The 22,462-nt window shown below is 39.4% G+C and overlaps 1 protein-coding gene across 3 annotated transcripts in view; it reads left to right on the top strand.

The window, feature by feature from the left end:
• The first annotated feature begins 3,778 nt into the window (after window positions 1-3,778).
• The window catches only part of MED14 (mediator complex subunit 14), a 74,649-nt gene continuing 55,965 nt past the window's right edge, over window positions 3,779-22,462 (top strand). For all 3 annotated transcript variants that reach the window (XM_082865248.1, XM_082865247.1, XM_082865246.1), the window contains exons 1-10: window positions 3,779-4,127; window positions 8,926-8,952; window positions 12,506-12,611; window positions 17,449-17,622; window positions 18,278-18,407; window positions 18,874-19,002; window positions 19,318-19,425; window positions 19,956-20,088; window positions 21,065-21,215; window positions 21,657-21,768. In XM_082865248.1, the coding sequence (XP_082721374.1) occupies window positions 3,916-4,127; window positions 8,926-8,952; window positions 12,506-12,611; window positions 17,449-17,622; window positions 18,278-18,407; window positions 18,874-19,002; window positions 19,318-19,425; window positions 19,956-20,088; window positions 21,065-21,215; window positions 21,657-21,768 (1,282 nt within the window). In that variant the 5' untranslated portion in view covers window positions 3,779-3,915. The remainder of the gene's footprint in view (window positions 4,128-8,925; window positions 8,953-12,505; window positions 12,612-17,448; window positions 17,623-18,277; window positions 18,408-18,873; window positions 19,003-19,317; window positions 19,426-19,955; window positions 20,089-21,064; window positions 21,216-21,656; window positions 21,769-22,462) is intronic.

Raw genomic sequence — 22,462 nt, 5'->3', positions numbered from 1 at the left:
GTGCAGAATATATTAACAATCATATCTCTATCCCCAGATTTAACATATATTAATATTGTCACATTTCCTTCAGGTTGTTCTTCAAGAAACCCATTAGATATAACTAATAGCTAATAACCAATAAAAAGCATCACCTCATCCCTAACCGTTCCTTAGAAGTAACTACTATCCTGAAGGTGGTGTCTATTATCCTCATTTACATTTTTTACTTTGTCTACGATATATTAAATTATAGAGTATTTTGTGTGCTTTAAAAATAGGAATGGTATCAAAAAGATGGGGTTTTTTTCATTCCATATTGTTTTTGAGGTGTCTCCATGTTGGTACATGTAGGTCTAATTTATTCAATTACAGAGGTATGTAGAAATACAGTAATTTATGTATCCATTCTCCTACTGAGAGACAGTTGAGATTCTTCTTATTTTTTTGCTTCTACAAACAACGTTGCGATGAACATCCTTGTACCTGCCTAGTATCATAGAGTCAGGAGAGGCTTCTCTGAGGATTTTCTCATTTAAGCTGATACTGGAAGGATGAGAAGCCAGCCACGTGAAGAGCTGGGATACCAGTGTTTCAGGTATCTGGAACAGTAGACAAGCCCTAACACCTTAGGGAATGGCATGTACTTGATCCAGTGAAGTTACAGTGAAGTGAATGAAGGAAAGAGTGGCAGGAGATGGAGGTGGAGAAGCAGGCAAGGACCACTGTGTTAATGGCTTTAGAGACCACACTAAGAAGTTTGGGTTTTCTTCTATAAGCAAAGCCATCCAAGTGTTCTCATTTTTTCTAGGTTGGTCAGACCATACTCACAGTGAGTTCCTTCCCTCAACTTCACTATGAAAGGAGCATCTCTTAAATGAAAGCAGTTACTGCTTTTGCTCTCCATTTTGGAGGAATTGATTGTAATATCATAAAAAAAAGAAAGAAAAAATACTTTTCATTTCCTTTCCCAGACTTTTGTGTCTGAGGGGCAGCTGTATGTTTCAAAAGGAAACTACATTTGACCCTTGAACAACATGGGTTTGAAGTGCATGGGTCCACTTATATGCAGATTTTTTTTTTTTTTTTCAGTAAATGTTACTACATGATCCGAGGTTGGTTGAAAATCGCAGAACAGCAGATAAGGAGAAATTCCAGTTAGGGAGGGCCAACTATAAATTATACATGGATTTTTGACAGCAAGGAGGGTCTGTGTCCCTAACCCCCAAGTTGTTCAAGGGTCAACTGTATATGTATCAAATTTTCAATGTTCCATCAAAAGGGCTTATAAGAAAATGTTCTTTTTTCCCCATATTTTGCAGTCAAATTGTTCCTCATTAAAATCAGATTGACTTCATGAAAGATCTAAAGTGTTAGGTTGATTTAGGAGCTGAGGAAATATGCTGCTAGTTCTGAAATCATCTCAGGTGTGATAGAATCTGGTGATGACCAAACAGAGCAACAATTGAAGAGTGGGAATGAAAAATTAGGTATTTATGCTACAGTGCCAAACATTGTACTGTAGGCTTTAAAATGATAACACTATTTCCAAAAGTTTGGGTATGAGCCATTCCTTTAGAAACTCAGCCAAACATGCTAACATTTTCTCTCCTTCCTTATTCATTTTTTCGATTAGCAGTTCCTATATTTGCTTAATTGTCTGTACTATCAGGTTGGGAGGTGCGCTATAACTTTCAGTTTTCATTTAAATTACCTCCCGATCTCCAACAATTCAAGCACATCGAGTCTCACAGTTCTATTCTTGTATTTTCACCCTATTTTCCATTAGAATATCGTTTTTAATAACCAGTACTTTTCAATTTTTAAAGATACGTATTCAGACTCATAGAAATTTCATTAATATTTAACCCGATGGATGCCGGTGAAAATTCCTCTTTTCTAAAACAACCCCCATCCACCCATTACTTTTTTTTATTTGCAAATTGGTTGTAATTTCTCTAGGTAGAATCTTACTGCCAAATAGAATGAATACCAAGAGGCATGGTGTATAACTGTGTTTAATAAATGCAATAAGGCAGAGTTAAAATCCCATCGACATCACACAGAATCAGAATGTGAGTATTAGAAAAGACCTTAAGGACCATCTTGTACATCTTGTGTGTATGTGACCACCACGGCGTTTTAAGTGAAGTCAATAGTTTTCAGAAGAGGAAAAAGAACCTTCAGTAAAACAAATCAAAACAACTGCAAAAAAAGAGGTAACATTCTAACTAACTTAGAAACAATGTGTTTGTTTCCTGAGGTAGCAGCATAGGGATGAATCTTAGGGAGGTTATCTGCCCTCCAGCAACTGTACCTGTGTGTGTGGGGGTGGGGGTGTAAGTAATCTAATGTCTTTTGCTGAGTACTATGATGGTATTGTTTGTGTAAATGTGCTTTAGGATCACAAAAGAGGGAGCAAGTGATTAATTACACTCCAAAAGTTACACCCTCAAAAGACAGGTGAATGGTCTTCAAGAACGACTAAGAATTACACAAGTGGACAAGAATGAGAGTATTTTAACCTTAGGGAACAGCATGTGCATCTCTTACACCTAAGAGTTACAGATAAGAATCTGCAAATAGATGTTTGAAAAGGGTCGCAGCAAATGACGCTTTTAAACGGTTGCACATTAAAATCACTTAGGAAGCTTTTAAAAATCCTGAAGCCCAGACCAATTAAAGTCGAATGTATTGGGGGTGGGGGTGGCATAAATATTTTTTAAAGCCACCCACCCCTCCACCGCCCAAGATTCCGACGTGCAGGCAAGGTTGAGAATCGCCGCTTTAACGCAGGAAGCAAAATTATTAAACGTGAATTATGAGGGGAGAAAAAGTGGCAGTAGGGCACAGAAGATGAACTGAAAGTCCTTGGAAGGCAGGGCGGCTACTTCAAGGGCAGGGACAAGAACCAAGTGGGAGAATCAGCGGTAGAGGATTTAAGGGCTGTTTCCGTGGTAGAACTGCCAGGATTTGGGGGTCGGTAAAGAACTCAGCATATATTCAACTCCGTTGAAGTGAGGTTATTCTGCCAGTGGCCCTGCTCCTACCCCTAATCAGATTTTCTCGAATCTTTTCCCACAGTTTAAAAAAAAAAAATGACGGAAACGTCTTCTATCCCACGAAAGGCGCATGGGCAGACTGTGGGCGGGGCAAAGATCTGAGAAGTCAGAAGCACGCAGCCGCAACAATTTGCGAGTCCAGAACCACAAGTCACAAACATCTGGGATGGGGTGGCCTCCCGATCGTGTTGCACCCACCTGGGGAGCGTTGATCGACACCTCAGCGCAAATTGGAGGCTTTTAAATCCCAGAGGGCGGAGAGGGCAAGGGCGCGGCAACTGCTGACGTTCGCACCGGCCCCGCCCTCACATCCACTTCCGGGGGCGTCCGGCCCCCGCTTCCGCTTTTCCCGCCAGCGCGCCGGCCCCGCCCCACTCCCACGCGCCCCCCAGCGTCCGCGCGCCCAACAGCAGGGAGAAAAGGCACAGGTTGCTGTCGGAAGTTCCCCTTTGGCTCCCTTTCAGTACTGCCTAACAACTTCCGCTTTGGGCAGTCAACAACATGGATGCTGCGGCTGCCTGGCGGAGCTGCATCTGATCGGTTGCGGGAGCGCAGCTTTTCTGCGGCGCCCGCCCCGCTTCCCCGCCCTCCCTCCTCCCCCCTGCCCCCTCCCCCCCCGCCCCTTGCTCCAGTCCCTGGAGCCGGCGGGCTTGTCGCTACATGGGGGCGGGCCTCCGCGGCCGGCGCACGGCTTCCTGTTCAGAGGCGGCCTGGCGGTAGTAAGCGGCGGCGGCGGCGGCGGCGGCGGCGGCGGCGGCGGCGGCGGCGGCGGCGACTCCGCCCGCGCCCACATCGGCGCGGTGACCGAGCGCCCGGGAGGGAGACTCGAGGTCCGCATCTTGTGCCGCTGCGCCAAGCCCGGTTCTGCGCCGCGATGGCCCCAGTGCAGCTGGAGAACCAGCTGGTCCCGCCCGGAGGCGGCGGAGGGGGCAGCAGCGGCCCCGCGTCAGCCCCGGCGCCTCCTCCTCCGGGAGCCGCCGTGGCGGCGGCCGCTGCGGCGGCGGCTAGCCCTGGCTACCGGCTAAGCACCCTCATCGAATTTCTGCTGCACCGGGCCTACTCGGAGCTCATGGTGCTGACTGATCTGTAAGTGCCGCGAAATCCACGCCTGCTCCCCAGCCCCCCCTTCCCGCCCAGCCGGCTGAGAGGTTCGCACCTCCTTCTCCCCAAAAGGCTGCTGCTTTCTCCTCTTTGCTGGACTGCTTAGTCTAGAATTTTTGAACTCTTGGGGCCCAGCGGAGGTGGAGGAGAAGCTTTGCGTTTGGGGTCTTTCTGGAGATGAAGCAGCCGAGACTTGTGAATTATGCACGTTGTTAGACTCCCTGAAAAGCCAGTCCTTGGAATTTTTGCTCGATTTGCCAGCTGAACCCTATTGATTTCTTGGTTGGAAGCTTTCTAGCCCAGACCCCAAGATTACGGTTTAGGAATACATACTATTCGAGTTACAAAAAAACCCCCCCAAAAAACCCAAAGGTGAGAAATTGTTTTACAGCTTCTTACGGTACATTTTAAATGTGGGTTGTAATTACTCCTGACAAAGTTTGAACTCAGGAGATGTATTGTGTATAAAATAATGTGAAATTTTGGATTCCAAGTTTGTTTGTTTTTCTGGAACGTTTGGGACTGAAGTCTTCACGCATTTAGTGTAAGATTGTTTTGTAACTAGCCTGCTGTTATTGTCTCTTGGGGTATGAACGGAGTTTGTAAATCACCAAGTTACCGGGTGAAATGCCTTGCGACATGATTAGGGTGTTAATCTCTTCAGAATAGGATCGGAATACACTGTAAAGATTTTAACGTGTGTGAAGAAACTAAAATTTAGGGGTATATATACTTGAATTGCTGTTTTACACTTTTAAATTCATGTTCAGAAAAAGTAAGAGTTACTAGTTTTCATCTAGATTCGTTTTTATCTTTTATCTATTGGTAGGCTCCAGATCAGTGTATTCAGTTGAAATACACGAGTATGTAGGTATTAGGCTGTGCAGTGTCACAGTACTTTGTTGCTAGAGACTGTTAAAATATTATTTTTTGCAGATGACTTAAAGAATTAGAATAGGCTCCACTTATTCCTGTAAAACATCATTCTGAGAATTTTGATACACTGTATTTTACAGAAAGAAGCCTCCCCCCCCCCCCGCGCCCGTGTAATGAGAAACTTAAATAGCTGTCATGATGAGGGATTATTGTGGTAATATACTTCTCTGCACCATTAGTTGTTGGATTTCATAAGAATTTGAGTATCCATGAGAAGATATCATGTACCCGTCCTATGTAGAGCTATGGGAAACTGTTGAAAACTGCCGCCGTCAGTGTTTGTGTAATTTGTATAATTTGTTTCTCCATAGGGCATTTGTAGCACTTCTTTGAATTGTGTTGTTGTTGTTGTTACTGTTTCAGGACTTAGTTATGAAAAGAAACTGTTTTTTTTTTTTTTTTGCTGTACGCGGGCCTCTCGCTGCTGTGGCCTCTCCCGTTGCGGAGCACAGGCTCCAGACGCGCAGGCTCAGTGGCCAGCCATGGCTCACGGGCCCAGCCACTCCGCGGCATGTGGGATCTTCCCGGACCGGGCACGAACCCGTGTCCCCTGCATCGGCAGGCGGACTCTCAACCACTGCGCCACCAGGGAAGCCCGAAAAGAAACATTTTATTGCTGTAGAATAAGTATATAGTTTTATACTTCATCCTGCACCCTTTATAGGTTGATGATTCCCATACTTATTTCTCCAGCACAGGCGCCTCCACTGAGCTGCAGACTCTGTATCCAGGTGCCTACGTTTAAGTACCTAATGGGCAAGTTCTGGACCAAGTCCAGAACCAAACTCCTGATTCCATTCGATGCCCCCAAAACTTTCCTATCTCACTAAATAGTACCTCCATTCTTCCTTTTGATGCTTTTAGGCCAGAAATTTTGGAGTAATTCTTGGCTCCTCTTTCTTCCAATCCCACACTCAGTACATTAGCAAGTCTTGTCATCTCTGACTTCAGAATCTGACCACTTTTCAATGTTTCCATCAGGTGTTAATCCTTTGCTTGTGTTACTGCAGTAGTCTGCTAACTGGGGCCTCTGCTGCTACCCTTGCCCCTCTACGGTTTTTCCTCCATAAAATAGCCAGGATGATCCTTTTTTTTTTTTTTTTTTTTTTTTTTTTTTGCGGTACGTGGGCCTCTCACTGTTGCGGCCTCTCCCGTTGCGGAGCACAGGCTCCGGACGCGCAGGCTCAGCGGCCCTGGCTCACGGGCCCAGCCGCTCCGCGGCATGTGGGATCTTCCCGGACCGAGGCACGAACCCGCGTCCCCTGCATCGGCAGGCGGACTCTCAACCCCTGCGCCATCAGGGAAGCCCCAGGATGATCCTTTTAAAACTTATTTGCTCACAACTTTCCCGTGGTTCCCCATCTCACTTAGAGTAAAAACTTTTTATAGTCACCTATATAGAGAGTGACCATAAAATTTATGGTCCAAGTCAGGACACTTTTGAGCATGAAAGGTGGTGCTATTAATAGCAATGGCAGAACGACAGGCATAAACCGGGACTATCTTGAGCAAACCAAGACTGTGGTCTACCTTTAATATCCTACATGATGTGTCTTCTCTCCCTTACCTCTTTAACTTCATTTCTAATACTCTCCTTGCTTCTTCTGTTTCAGTCACGCTATTCTTATTGATCTTTCTTGATAGGGTCAGGCACACTCCACCTGCGAGCCTTTGCTCTTCTCGCAGAAATCTGTGTGGCTTGCTTTCACATTTCCTTTAGGTCTTTGTTCAGATGTAACTTATCAGAAAGACTTTTTGGTGATCACCCATGAGAAGTACTCTGCCCCTTCAACCTATCCTTCTTACTCACTGCTTTGTTTTTCTGCAGCACTTACTGTTTGTTGTCTGTCTCCTCCTCACTGGAAGTTCTATGAGGACAGGGATTTTGAGTTGCTTGCTACCTTCCCCAGGGCTTAGAACAATAACTGTTCTAAGTCAGGGCACCTGTCATTGTAGACCTGGGGAATTTAAGGGGAAAATTCACTGTTGCTCTTGATACATAGGTATATAAAATAACTTTTTTCTCTTTTGATTTGTGGTAACCAAAATTGGTTTAGGAATATACCTTGGAAGTTCCTAAATCATGTATTTTTCCTTGTTCCAGGTAAAAACTGCCAGGATTAATGTATTAATATAAAACCAGTGTTCAAGGTATACTTTGAGTCTTACTTCTGCCACATTTGATGCTTGTCTGTGGACTATTGAAAGTAAAAAAGGTGGTTTGTTTTTGGCCCCAGATTTCTATTTTTTTTCCTTTTGCTTGTTCATTTCCTCCCCCGACTCATGTAATACATGCTTTCATTTTAGAGTTTACATTCTGCTGTGATTTTTTAGAGACGTAGGTTCTTCCTTTTAAAAACCTCTTTTAATTAAAATCAGAAAATGCTAGGATCTCAGTCATGTAAACTTGTCTTAAACGCTTTGGTGTAAACAAGGTTTCTGTGACTTCCTCCAAAGATTCGCCCTTTAGGGTTGGTTTTTGCCCCAAGTGGTGGATTTGTCATCCATAAAGGAATTTTAAATAGATTAGGAGGAATTGGGGGGGGGGGGATGTAGGCAGCAAAGCCTGTCCTTTGTCCCTGAAATGACACCACCTCTGGCAAGAGATGATCCTTTTAGGGTCTGGGGGGGGGGGCGCGGCGGCTAGAACAATGATTCCTATTCTTTCTACCCCCAAAGGCTCTACTCTTCTGTTTTTCTCCCTCTCTCACATAGAAGTGTCCATGGTTCTCATTCTCTCCCTCTCTTGAGGACAGGGGAGTCTTCTCAAGGAGTGTTTTCCGGATCTTTCACAGGTATAGGAACTTCCCAGTAGCTGCTTTTACTTGCAGTCTTATAATAAGGCCTTAATTTTTGCTTCATCCTCTGATCTGCTGGCCCTTCTAGCTCCTATCTAGTTTCTTGTATCACTTGGATCATAACTTGAGCTTCCATCCCATTGTCTACCCGAAGAATTGTAGGTAACTCTAAGTCAGAGCTCATTTTAATAGTTTCCCTTCCTTGTACCTCGAATCTCTGGCGGTGGTTTTCGTTTTTCTGCCCTTGTGGCATGTCGGGGGGAAGAGGGTCTAAGCGGTTCAGTGTGTATTCTTCAAGAGCCTATCAGATGTAGGGGAGGCTTTAGAGCTCAGGCTGTTGAATCTTGGACCATAGGATAGAGGTTTACAGAATGTGGTGATTCAGGAAGCAAATCAGGATCTTTCTAAGCATCGGTGGATGTGAGAGTGTTAAATGGTATAATTTCAGGGAAAAGGGTGACATTGGTTGCTGGCTTTCGTACTGGAGAACTAGCAAAAAAGAGATCAAAACCTCACTGGAGCTGTTTAAAAGTAATCATTTGCATCTAACCAAGCAACATCATAATTACTGTACATCCCTTGGCTGACGCTGGCCCTTTTGTGTGCCTGGCTTCTAGTTTTGCCCACCATAACAAAACATGGAGGGATTAGTGCTTGGAAGCAAGGTTCCATTGAATATGGGGAGGCTGGCAACTAAGTAGTACCTTGCAGCCGTGATCATTTTGGTCTTAAAAGAATATTTTCTCTGACTCTCTATGATGTAGTGTGCTAAGGTAAGACTTGGTCTTTTTAAATGTTTGAGGTTCATGCAGTATCTTTTGAAGCACTTTGAATGGAGAGAAATGTTCCTTTGTTAGTTTTTCCTTTGTAGCTATATTGCCGGAAACTCATAAAATAAAAAAGAGTAGGGAGCCACACAAGCCTGTAGTGTCTATTCATCCACTTTTTCTGAAATACTAGGGTATTTAATAAGTCAAAGTAAAGACCATTATCATATTTTAATGAAGGTGTGCATGTATTTAGTCAGTTTCTTTTTTTTTTCTTCTTAGACTGCCAAGGAAATCTGATGTGGAAAGGTGAGTATGAAAAAAACCTTAAATCTGTGTCTGTGTTGATATATCTATGAGTATGTGTGTGTGTGAGTGAGAGAGAAAGTGGCAGGGCGGGGAGGTATGTGTAGGTATGGGTGGTAGAGTTGTGGACCAGGAACATAGGCGCAGAGAGCCTAGGGTGACTTCACACCATTTGTTTAAGGAGCCCTGGGAAATATAATTTCCTCATCCTTGACAATTCTTGGTATGAGGCCAGCTCTGGACCTTCTCTTCTAGAAATCTTTATTGAATCACTGACCAGGTCAAGTGCCTGAGGGGGTAGGAAGATGTAGAAAATCAGAACTAAATGGAGAAAGCTGAGGAAGAGACTGACTTTAGAAAGTTTGCTGCTAATTTATCATTTGCTGCAATGATGCTATTAGAGCTCTATAGAGAGTGGACATTTGTCTACTGCTATTGCTGTTTTATAGTTAAGAGAATTTTGATTTAGTTGGAGTTTGGGGCTTAAGACATTTCTAAATGCTAGTATGTTTCCATAGTCCAAAGGAACAAGATAAATTAAGCTTTCAAAGAAATTAGGTGATGGAGATTTAAACTGTGGCTACAGTATAGGCTACTTGACTCTATATTTGGAACTACTTATGCTCCTTGGTTGATCTTTTTGTTAAATACCAAGTCACTAGGGCGGATTTTAGCATTTATTGGTGACTACGCTCCACTCCCTACCCCCAGTGACCTTTCTGAGAGAATTAGACATAGATCGAAAAGATAGAAGTGGAAGAGACAATTGAAGCATACCTGTATTATGGTTTGGCTGGTCCGTTTTTAAGGAAGGAAATGAAAATCAGGATTTGAACAAAAATAAACAGATGGGACCTAATGAAACTTAAAAGCTTTTGCACAGCAAAGGAAACCATAAACAAGACGAAAAGACAGCCCTCAGAATGGGAGAAAATATTTGCAAATGAAGCAGCTGGCAAAGGATTAATCTCCAAAATTTACAAGCAGCTCATGCAGCTCAATATCAAAAAACAAACAACCCAATCAAAAAACGGGCAGAAGACCTAAATAGACATTTCCCCAAAGAAGATATACAGATTGCCAACAAACACATGAAAGAATGCTTAACATCATTAAATCATTAGAGAAATGCAAATCAGAACTACAATGAGGTATCACCTCACACCAGTCAGAATGGCCATCATCAAAAAATCTAAAAACAATAAATGCTGGAGAGGGTGTGGAGAAAAGGGAACCCTCTTGCACTGTTGTTGGGAATGTAAATTGATACAACCACTATGGAGAACAGTATGGAGGTTCCTTAAAAAACTAAAAATAGAACTACCATACGACCCAGCAATCCCACTACTGGGCATATACCCTGAGAAAACCATAATTCAAAAAGAGTCATGTACCACAATGTTCATTGCAGCTCTATTTACAATAGCCAGGACATGGAAGCAACCTAAGTGTCCATCAACAGATGAATAGATAAACAAGATGTGGTACATATATACAATGGAATATTACTCAGCCATGAAAGAAACGAAATTGAGTTATTTGTAGTGAGGTGGATGGACCTAGAGTCTGTCATACAGAGTGAAGTAAGAAAGAGAAAAACAAATACCGTATGCTAACACATATATATGGAATCTAAAAAAAAAAAGAAAAAGGTTCTGAAGGACCTAGGGGCAGGACAGGAGTAAAGATGCAGACTTAGAGAATGGACTTGAGGCCAAGGGGAGGGGGAAGGTTAAGCTGGGACGAAGTGAGAGAGTGGCATGGACATATATACACTACCAAATGTAAAATAGATAGCTAGTGGGAAGCAGCCAGGGAGATCAGCTCGGTGCTTTGTGACCACCTAGAGGGATGGGATAGGGAGGGTGGGAGATGCAAGAGGGAAGAGATATGGGGATATATGTATATATATAGCTGGTTCACTTTGTTATAAAGCAGAAACTAACACACCATTGTAAAGCAATTATACTCCGATAAAGATGTTAAAAAAATATATTTGACACCAGCCAAAAGTAAATAAAATACCCACAATGCATTCATTTGGGGAAGAAAAAAAAAAAGAAAATCAGGATTTGTTCTGTCCACTCTGGGGTAGGAAGGGAAACTGGGCCTTGGAAAACCAACTCATGCTGCCTATCACTTGAGACAGTGTGGTGTCAAGAAAAAACCATATTAAAATAGTTTACAAAGGGGAATGTCTCCTTTCCAGTAGAGGAGCTCCTCTGGCAACGAAATTAGTAATATACAAATATGTTTACTCTGTGAGAGAAGAGACCTCACATCCTCTGTAAGCCGTTGCTGAGTTAGAATGACAGCACTGAGGCTCCTAGCACTGAGGTGACTGCCAGATCTTAGTGTACATTTAACATTTCTGCTGTGTTCCAGTCTTGCCTGTGATGCTCTCTGCTTGTTTTATCTCTAAGGATCCTTCACAGACCCTGGCAAAGAGTCATAATTGTATCAGTGTCCTTGATTCTTCTCTTTCTACCACCAATAATCATATTGCAGGCTGAACCTTAAGGAAGTCTTTCAGGTTGTTTGTGGGGTATGTATGCTCTCAATAGGATCTAGACTCTGTGGTCTTCAGTTAGGATTATGCTTCAGCAGAAACTTTCATTTTGGCGCATTGCATCATGGTCTTGCTGTTGGTGAGATACAGAGGTGTGGGTTGGATCTACAGGTCAGTGAACAGCTGTAACAAGATTAATATGTCAGAGTCCACTTGGAGGGAGGTTGGTGTCTTGCTGGGGCCTGTCATCAGTCCTGGCCTGTCGAATATTTTTTTGTGTGTCATAAGGTAAACCATGAAAGGTATGATTATCAGTTTTGTAGCCGACATGAAGTTGAGAGGTCTAGCTAACACGCTGATTGACGATGTAAAGCTTTTAGTAAAGCTTTTAAGCCTTTATGAGGAGATGATAAAAATACTGATGAGTATGGGGAGAAAAAGCATTGTAGTGGGTATAGTATAAAAATAGATATGGACAGACCTTTTAGCTTTTATTTTTAGTACTTTGTTATTGAAATTAGTTTGGTCAAGAGTTGCATAGTTAAGCTCTTTATTCAATTTTATAAATCATGCTCTTGCAAGATGGGAAATGGGCCCTTGCCTTTGTAGAAATAATACAGTTTCAAGTTTTGGTAAAGAGCTATTTCACTTCCTTTCTCTTACCAGAAAGGTTACTAATTCATAATTTCAACTTCAAACCATAATTTGGTCCCCTTTGTGACCCAGTTAACTTCTATATAATAATTTTATATTTGTGAATTTAGTATATTTTAGTAAACAACTTTTATTGCAGTATAAAATTAATTTGAAAATGTGATTCATTGCTTAAGCATTCTATTGGAGATGTTACTCTGAGGTAGAAAATGAAGTATATGCAGGTGGTATACAAAATGTGACAATAATTCATATTTAAATAAATAGGTGGTTCATTTCATTGTAATGGTTGTAAACAAAGACTGATTCATATTTTAGCTCAGATAAAATAAATTGTGAAATACTCCTTCAAATTTGTTGGTTCATTAAGAGTTGTTTTGTTTTATTTTAAAGGAAAATAGAAATAGTGCAGTTTGCTAGCCGGACACGCCAACTCTTTGTTCGATTATTAGCTTTAGTAAAATGGGCTAATAATGCTGGCAAAGTGGAAAAATGTGCGGTGAGTTAAACTTTTGACTTTATTTTATATAAAATAACTTTTTTGGAATGTTAACTTGTAATAGGCATAATTTCTAATTTTAGCTCTAACTTATATCTGCTGATATGTTTTGGGATACATTACTTATGTGAGTAATCATTATTTCTGTATGATAATGTATAGTATATATCTGTAGAAACTTAGCATTTGTTTATGGACACCTAATCAGAAAAAAGAGTAGGCCATATCTGGAGATGGCGTTACGCTAGAAGACATTAAATATGAGACTGGACCTAAAGGGGGAAAATGGTTAGCTTACATTCGTATGCTTCCTTAGAGTTTGCAAAGTATTCCCTAAATTTGCCTATTGATTTCTTGACAACCCTTTGAGAATGGCAGAGTCAGTCTTTTCTTATTTTACAGATGAGGAAATAAGGTTCCTCGAAGTTAAATGGCTTTTTCAAGGCCCCAGAGCTGATGATAGCACTTATCTGTCCCTTTGTTTATTCATCTGTTCATTCTCCAACCCTTTATTGCACACAGGGCATAAGGCATAGTGGATGGAGACTTGAATAAGGCATGGTCCTTGCCCTCAGGAAGCTCACGGTCTTTTGACTGTTGGTTGAGTCATTCTTTTGAATTCAAAGGAGTGACCTGTAGCGAAGTGTACCAAAGATTCTAAAACATGTACCCCCTACCCCCCACAAAAGTTTTAAGCTATGTTCAGGAAACGTTAAGGAGGAGAAACATCAGTAGGGATCTTGTGTTAGCCTATTGAGCTCATAACTTGGGGAGGATGATATGGTGTTAACAGATGAGACACAAAATGAGGAGAATAGATTTCGTATTGGAAAGGGTAGAGTAATTATAATAAAATGAATAAAATCTTAAAATAATGAGAGCATTTATTTATCCACCATAAAGCTAAGTTGAAATATTTTTATAGTAACTTTACATTTGCAGGTCTATTGGGGTTTGCATATTCCATAAAATTTCCCTTTAGAAAGAAATCTACAACACAGTGTGCTTCTGCATATGATTTTCTGACATCTCCCCTCAATTTTAGCCCAGTGCATTTGCTATCCTCAGTTTCACTAGGTTCCCTTATCATTAGAAAGAAAGCTTATGTGAAAATTGCTAAAGTGAAAGGAAAAAAGAGGTTTGAAGAAGTTGAGAATTTAAAATTCTAGAATAATATATTTTTTGAAAGTTAAAAGAAGACACATTTCTAGCCACAGATCTTTTGTCTCTAGGAGTAAGCTGGTATCATCCTTTTATATAGCATTGATCAAAGGGGGAGGATATTTTGTACCATATATTGAATTTTCTTTATGGGGGAAAAAGTTATTTTATTCATGTTGTCATCAAAGGATAGTTTTTATTATAAATATTAATAAACAGGCTTATTCCAAGCTTATTTACCAGAAAGTTTACAATTCATTTCATTGTTTTGCAAATTTGGGCACCAAGTCTAATGAATCTATTTTGGCCAAAATGAAGAAGCATGGTAGTATTTCTGAGAAGCCTAAGGTTTCTTTTCAGTAATTAGTTAATTTGAGGTAATCTTTTCCTAAAGGTATTCAGACTTTCAGTGAAGAGTTAAGTATTACTGAGGTATATAAAATCCAAGTATTCAATTTTTCAAATCTAGCTTTAAATCCATAATTATACCATGGGTATTTAAATTACCTGTTTGATACTACTGAGCTGTATGTCGTTAAAATAATATCAAGCAAAATCCAAAACTCTTGGTTTTGATATTGAGCCGTATTGTATTTATCTTTCATTAATTCATGGTATAGTATTTTCCTATTAGTTTTTTGAATTGGCTGTTCCAGTAAGTCGCATTCTGAATAAAGTCTCATATTGAACTTTATACATAAAGTTTTGGTATTTTTGTTTTGTGAATGTAGATACAGAGATGTGTTTTTGTCAGGGATAAAGTCCATCAGCTGGAGAATTAGAGGGTTATTCACGTTTTGACACTTGTGTTCTCAACCTAATGATTATTTAACTAGACTCATTAGAGGTTCTTAATAGATAATGATCTTTAACCACGCCAGACATATAAAGTGTTTAGATGAGTGTATAAATACACGGTTTATAGAACTCTAACTAATGGTAAAGCAGTCTGGATAATGTTTTAGCTAAGAAAAAGAAAAAATATCTCTCTCCTCCTTGAGCTTTTTTTAAAAGCAATTTTGAGATATAATTCACATACCATACAATCTATCCATTTAAAGTGTACAATTCTGGGAATTCCTTGGTGGTCCAGTGGTTAGGACTCCGCGCTTCCACCGCAGGGGGCACAGGTTCAATCCCTGGTCAGGGAACGAAGATCCCGCACGCTGTGCGGTGCGGCCAAAAAAAAAATAATAATAATAAAGTGTACAATTCAGTGGTTTTTAGTATATTCACAGATATGTGCAACCATTAGCAGTCAATTTTAGAACACTTTCGTCACCTCAAAAAGAAAATCATTACCCTTTATCACCCCAAGTACCCCCCAGCCCTAAGCAACCTCTGCTGTCTCTATAAATATGCCTATTCTGAACATTTCATGTAAATGGAATCATAATATATGGTCTTTTGTGATTGGCTTCTGTCATTTAGCATGATGTTTTCAAGGGTCATCCACGTTGTACTTGTACATGTATCAGTACTTCATTTTTATAGCTGAATTGTATGGATCTGCTACATTTTGTTTATCCATTCATCAGTTAATGGACTTGTAGGTTGTTTCCAGTTTTTGGCTATTATGAATAATGTTGCTATAAACATTCATATACAAGTTTCTCTGTGGACATGTGTTTTCATTTCTCTTGGGTATATACCTAGGAGTGGAATGGTTGGGTCATACGGTAACTGTATATTTAATAATCATTTGAGGAACTGCCAGACTGTTTTCCAGAATGGCTCTACTATTTTACATTCCCACCAGCAATGTAAGAGGGTTCTAATTGCTCCATGCCAGCACTTGTTATCGTCTGACATTTTGATTCTGGCCGTTCCTGGTAGGTAGGTGTGAAGCGGCACTTCGCTGTGTTTTTTGTTTGCATTTCTCTGATGACTAGTGATGTTGAACGTCTTTTCATGTGCTTTTGGCCATTTGTATATTTTCCTTAGAGAAGTGTCTCTTTGGTGCTCAGTTAAATTTTAAAGGAGATCGGTATTAATCATATCAACAGTTGGTATGTGAGTACTTAAGAATTAAAAAAGAGCATGATTATTAGGGACCTATATGGATTCACTAATAAGTAACTCAAAACTAAACTTTTATCTTTATTAATTTGATTTCGAAGTCAAAGAAATATAGCTGGAGCTAGTTTATTTTGAGTTGAGCAAGGTAGTTTAGAGAGTTTCATTAATAACCCACATTTAAGGTGGAGTGATGTAGGCTCGAAGAACTGTGGCACCCCACTAGGGTTGATGCATATCTTCCTGGACGGAAATCTTCAGTATTCTTTGGCCTAAGCATTTTTACAGTGTCTTGAGTGAATGGAGACTTGGGATGACCTAAATCTGAGTAAAAACCTATACGGAAGTTGAGAGAAGCAGGATTCAAATATGTTAAAAATCAGAGTACAGTCATGCTTTAGGTTCAGGGTGGGAAAGGGGACCTTGCTTGATAGAGATTCATGCACAGAAGATCAAGGCCTTTTAGTTAACTTCAAGCTTGCTGTGTGTTAGCAGTGTCGTGGCTGCTGATAAGAAGTTAGTGTTGGTGGTGTTAATAGAACTCCATTTTACTAGTCATGGAAGGTAGCACTTCTGAGGGACTGTGCTGGTCTAACTAAGAGTTAGAAAAAACATTCTTTGGTTCCAGCTTCTCTGATTATTCACTATCTTTGAGCAAGTGTCTAAACCTCAGCCTCAATTTTCTCATCTCTGAGATAATAGTAATTATCTTGTTTTGTCTATTTCCTAGAGTCGTGAAAATCAGATAATAAAATAAGTGTGGGAATACTGAGAAAATGTAGGGCATTATGTGTGCATGATGTGTTATTAATTCTGGATACCATATTTTAAGTTGATCACTGATAAACTGGAGCATTTCCAGGCAGTGGAATAGGGATGGTGAGTCAGGAATTTGGAATGTTCAGCTTGAAGATAGAGTGGGCTTCCCCCGTTTGAAGGACGTGAAAGACTTTTAAGTATTGTTCCAGAAAGGAAGTAGTTTTCAGCTTCATGATGACCTCTACTAGTTTAGGCACACTTGTGAAATGCATTGAGTAGACAACTGATGGAAAGGATTTCTATATTGGACGTGAAGTCGGCCTAGATCTCATAATGGACAATGTTTACTGTGTGTTTTATATGTTCTAGGCACTGTTCTAAAGGTTTCATATGCATAAACTCTTAATCCTCGAACAACCTTATGAGGGGGAGGAAATCATCTCCATTTTATATTGAAAAAACTGAGGCAAAGAGGGATTTAAGCAACTTGCCCAAGGTTATAGGGCTAGTGAGTTGCAGAATTAAAGTTGAGACCAAGGCAGTCTGGGTCCAGGAGACCATGCTTTTATGTCTCCTTTATTACCAATCAACTCTAGAAGTCTGTAAGAGAAAAAGCATTGTATTCTATTTATTTTTCCTAACTTGTCATATGTATGTGTAATGTTAAAGATGGAGAAACGAATCGGGAAACCTTTTATTTAAATTGATAGAAAATTACTGGTTTTTAAAAATATTTCTTCTTTCCTCAAATTACTGGAAAATTTTTTGATGAAATATTTTGAAATATGGAAAAGCTATAGTAATTCCTCTCAGAGTTTACTTTGGAATCAATAAATGATATTTGACGTGAAAAGTGGCTGGTTTTCAAGGAAGCGTAATACATATACCCTTTGCTTTGAAGATGATCTCGAGCTTCTTAGATCATCAAGCCATCCTCTTTGTGGATACTGCTGATCGCCTGGCCTCATTAGCTAGAGATGCTCTGGTCCATGCACGCCTGCCTAGTTTCGCCATCCCATATGCTATTGATGTACTGACTACTGGATCTTACCCACGGCTACCAACCTGCATTAGGGTAAGTGCATTCCTACCCCAGCCCACCCTCAAAAGTTGAAGGCTTTGGCATTGGATTCTACAATATTAATAAGTAGCCCAGCCAAAACAAAAAACTGTTCTGTATTTTTAAAATAAATATTTCATGTAGTTTGCTTTTTTCTCTATAATTAAAATTTGGAGGGGGCGGGTTTGAAATAAATTGGAGCCAGAATGTGAGTAGCTATCAAAATGAGTTTGTTTATTTATTTATTTAGGTGGGGGTGAACAGAATTATGAAGGTAACTTAACATCTATTTCAGATGTGAAAATACGGCTCGCTAGTTGCTTTTTGGAAGTGTTTTTAAAAATTTGTTGTTGTGGTAGTTGTTGACTCACTTGGTGCTGTTGTATTTTATACTTCTAAGAAGTGGTGAAAGTCATCTAGTGACATTAAGTTGGTTTCATAAATAGAACATGAAGAAGATCGTGTTGCATTACCATCTTAGCTGGGGGACTGGTGGAATCATTGACACTCTAATGCATGATAGTAATGGTCACTATTATTGGATGTAGACTGCAGAAATGAGTGTTGAGGTTCTCTTGGGTAAAGCAAGAAAATACTGTGTTAGAACAGGCGCAGGTAAAAATTATGTCTCTTTGTACATTATTTTTAGATTACTTAAACTTTTTTGTAGGATAAAATTATTCCTCCAGACCCAATTACCAAAATTGAGAAGCAAGCTACACTTCACCAGCTGAACCAGATTCTTAGACATCGACTTGTAACCACAGATCTTCCTCCTCAGTTAGCAAATCTTACAGTTGGTATGTACCTGAAACACATTTTTAAAGAATTGACTCGTTAGAATATTTTTCAAACAGCTTTTGGGGTTTTATCTTTTAAAATATCCTTATGAAGTCTTGACCTACAATTTTGGTGGTGTTTGAATCCGAAACTTGTGCCATATCATTTCCCTTTAGTACCTGGAAATACAGTGCTGGTATTTGAAGCTGGGGAGTGGGCAGGATTACCTGGGGCTGGAGGAGAGACTAGGTCCTAGAGTTGAGCCTCAAGAAAATACTGTTCCTTGATGTTAGAAGAGTTGCCTTTGGTTTCTTGATGACCTGGAAGCTGGCTACTATTTATGCAGGAACCAGTGAATTGTCTGAACACTTATGAAAGATTCTTAAGTCTGTTTAAAATTTCTCGTGAGCGAGACTGAAAGTTCTAGGTTAGTGGGAAGCTGCTTATTTTCTAGCAAAGTAGACCTTCTTCTTCTTCTTCTGAAAGCAAATGGCCGAGTGAAGTTTCGAGTGGAAGGAGAATTTGAAGCCACCTTGACTGTGATGGGAGATGACCCTGATGTTCCCTGGCGTCTTCTCAAGCTAGAAATTCTAGTTGAGGATAAGGAAACAGGAGGTAAATCATAAATAATGATTTAAATCATATGTATTGATTTAAATGTTGGGTGTTATATTATTGAAACATTCTTGCAGAATAATACATGTGTTTAGCAATTTATCCTGTAATCTGATGTAGATTTTATGATAATTGTAACTGCCTACTGACCACAGAAGTTTCAGTGTTTCTCTCGTGTACGCTCTAGTTTTCATAGATAATTTCAGTTCTTTTTTTTAAACTCATCGTTAGTGAATATACTCTTCCTTAGTTGGTCTATGACACAATCTGTACACTTTTCTGATTAACCACCTTCTTTTCTCCTGCCAATGGAAGATGGGCGAGCCTTGGTTCATAGTATGCAGATCAACTTTATCCATCAGCTGGTACAGTCTAGGCTCTTTGCCGATGAGAAACCTCTTCAGGACATGTACAACTGCCTGCGTATCCTTCTGAAATTTGAGCCCTGTATTTGTAAAGAATTTGTGTCCCCCAACACACACACAATTTCCATCTGCCCCTAGTCCTGAACTAGAGCAGCTTAAACTCTCCCCGTCACCCTTTTTGGGTGGAAACGGGGGTTGGGGAACTGGCCAGTGTAAAGAATAGTGATATGTCTATAAAAAATGAAGTTTTAAATTTTACTATTGACTTTGCAGGTAAAAACTTTAAATGATAAGGTAGAAATAGTACTATTTGGAGAGAAAAAATAGTACCATTTAGTCTACCCATATTCTCTAAACTATGATGAATTAAGGGGCAACCTGGACCTTACATTTTGTTTATATTGGTTCAAAATTAAATACAAAACCTTTTTCTAAAATTATGTCACAAATTCCAACACTTTTTGTATAAGTCATTGGAGAAGTATAATAGCCAACTTTTGGGGAATAGAGCGTTTGTTAAATGAAGTTTGCTTATACTTCACTGGCTGTTGTAGTAATATCTTAGATTTGCTTAACAAGATCCATCAGATTCTTTCTGCTTATCACTTCAGTTAGAAGTGCTACATTCCCAAACTCTAATGTTAATCCGAGAGCGGTGGGGAGACCTCGTACAGGTGGAAAGGTATCATGCAGGAAAGTGCCTCTCCCTCTCAGTTTGGAAGTAAGTAAAGTTGATTCTGGTGGGGTCATGCAATGACTGTAAATACTCTTTTTGTTTCTCTCTTTCTCTCATACATCTGATTTACCATATACCTCTGTGTACCTCTAGCAACATGATTTTGTATGGTAAAGTCCTATGGTATATAAACCACATAGGACATCCATAATTGACACCTTTCTTAGAACATGGCATATTTTAAATATGTAGACGTTTATCTATTTGTACTAAAACTTACTATTCTTTTTTTTTTTTTTTTTTTTTTTTTTTTTGTGGTACGCGGGCCTCTCACTGCTGTGGCCTCTCCCGTTGCGGAGCGCAGGCTCAGCGGCCATCGCTCATGGGCCCAGCCGCTCACGTGGCATGTGGGATCCTCCCAGACCGGGGCACGAACCCGTGTCCCCTGCATCGGCAGGCGGACTCTCAACCACTGTGCCACCAGGGAAGCTCAAAACTTACTATTCTTAAAGATTAGATTACTCTGGCTTCATACCAGATTGCTAAAAGACCATTAGGTTAGATTATCAGGTATCATTTTTAAAAAAATTCTTGCTTATCACAGTGTTATATTTTGAATTGCACCTTTTAAAAACTTTTGGGGAAGTTTTTTGGGGGAAAATCAGTATCAGGCTGTTTTCCAATCCTCTATTCCCTATTTGAACTTTGCTTGATTCCCATTTTCTGTAAAGGAATCAAAGGTGAATAGACACCACTTAAAGATTGTTTTGGCCTTTTTGTGTGTGTGTGCATGTGTTTTATTTTTAAATTCTGTGTCTGTGTTTTTTTTTAATGTAGTAAATCATATTGTGTTGGATTACAGAATAGCTGTCTTCCCAATATTAATATTCCCTCAACGAACAGTGAGGACCTGCCATGTTCTAGACTCTGGATAAGGTGCACAATAGACTGTCTCTCTTTTATTCCAGAAGTTAACAGACTGTGTTGGAAAAAATTCTTAATATTTCTTTTTTCTCTTTAGTCAACAGGTTCTTGGGAGAAAAACAGGAACGGCATCTGTTCACAAAGTTACAATTAAAATTGATGAGAATGATGTCTCCAAGCCTTTACAGATTTTTCATGATCCTCCTTTGCCAGCTTCTGATTCCAAATTAGTAGAAAGAGCCATGAAGGTAAAAGAACTCAATATATTTCAATATTGGTTTGATTAAATGAATATAGTAATATAACTTACCATTTATACTTAAACTGTTAGCACAAATCCTTTAAAATACCTAATTGTTCCTAAAACCCTTTATGAAACTTATTTTAAATGAATGTTATGCTCGTACATTTGTTGTGGTTGTTTTAACATCTAATATAATTTTTAAGATGTTCTTTCAAATTCTGTAATTTAGATCAGATCTATAGTTGCCAGAAGGTTAACTGTAGCCTTTAAGTTATCAATACCATTTAAATTTATTTTTTTAGTTTTAAGTTTGCTTTCTTTTACTGGTTAACGCTTAATCATTGTGATTCTAAAAGGAAGTATCTTGGAGCACAATAATCTACTCTCGGGCTTTTGAAGTAAAAATGTTTAAATTGCACATACAATTCTGTTCTTGTTTATGCAGATTGATCATTTATCAATAGAAAAACTCCTGATTGACAGTGTCCATGCACGAGCTCATCAGAAGCTCCAGGAACTGAAGGCCATTCTTAGAGGTTTCAATGCCAATGAAAATTGTAGGTTCTTTTAAAATGGCATTTCTGTCTTTCTTTTGTTTAAATTAGTATCTACTTTTATTTTCTGAAGAGTCTTTCTTAATGATTTTTTTCCTGATATACGGATTTTGTTGTAGAGGCTGCATTTTAATTTGTGATCTACCAAGCTTGTCTTAATTTTCCCCTTACTTTCTTCTTTTTCATTTAGCTTGACCTTATTTTTGAAATGTATGTATATCAACTCTCCTTAAAACTTTTCTTTCCTATTGAAATAGAAGCTATTTTAACATTTTAATATGAGTCTTCTTTTGTTTTTTCTTCTAAAAGGTTAAGGCAGCTTTGCAAATATTTATAATGTATTTATGAAATAATGCCTGTTTGAATGAAGCAAAATATATCCCTTGTCTTTTTAAAAATGTTTTTGAGTTGTTAATACATTAACAGGATTCAAAATAAGAAATAAAGATATGCACACATAGTGAAAAATCTTCTAATTACCTGGTATATTCAGAGCGTATGGGGACGGTCAGTCATTTACAAAGTAAGTGCTTTCATTCTAGGAATATCGTTTCACAGTATTACAATGAGCATATTTACTATTCCTACCCCAGTTTTTGGCTGTGATTACCTGGTGCCCACAGTATTTTTGCAATCTTAATTTTTCTAATTTTAATTATTTCTAATTTTTCAAAATAGTGAAATTCTAAAATATCAT

The sequence above is a fragment of the Leucopleurus acutus genome (genome assembly GCF_964270905.1).
Source record: "Leucopleurus acutus genome assembly, chromosome: X".
NCBI classification, from domain to species: Eukaryota; Metazoa; Chordata; class Mammalia; order Artiodactyla; family Delphinidae; genus Leucopleurus; species Leucopleurus acutus.
The sequence above is the reverse complement of the archived record's forward strand: the minus strand, read 5'-3'. Positions and strand labels throughout refer to the sequence as shown.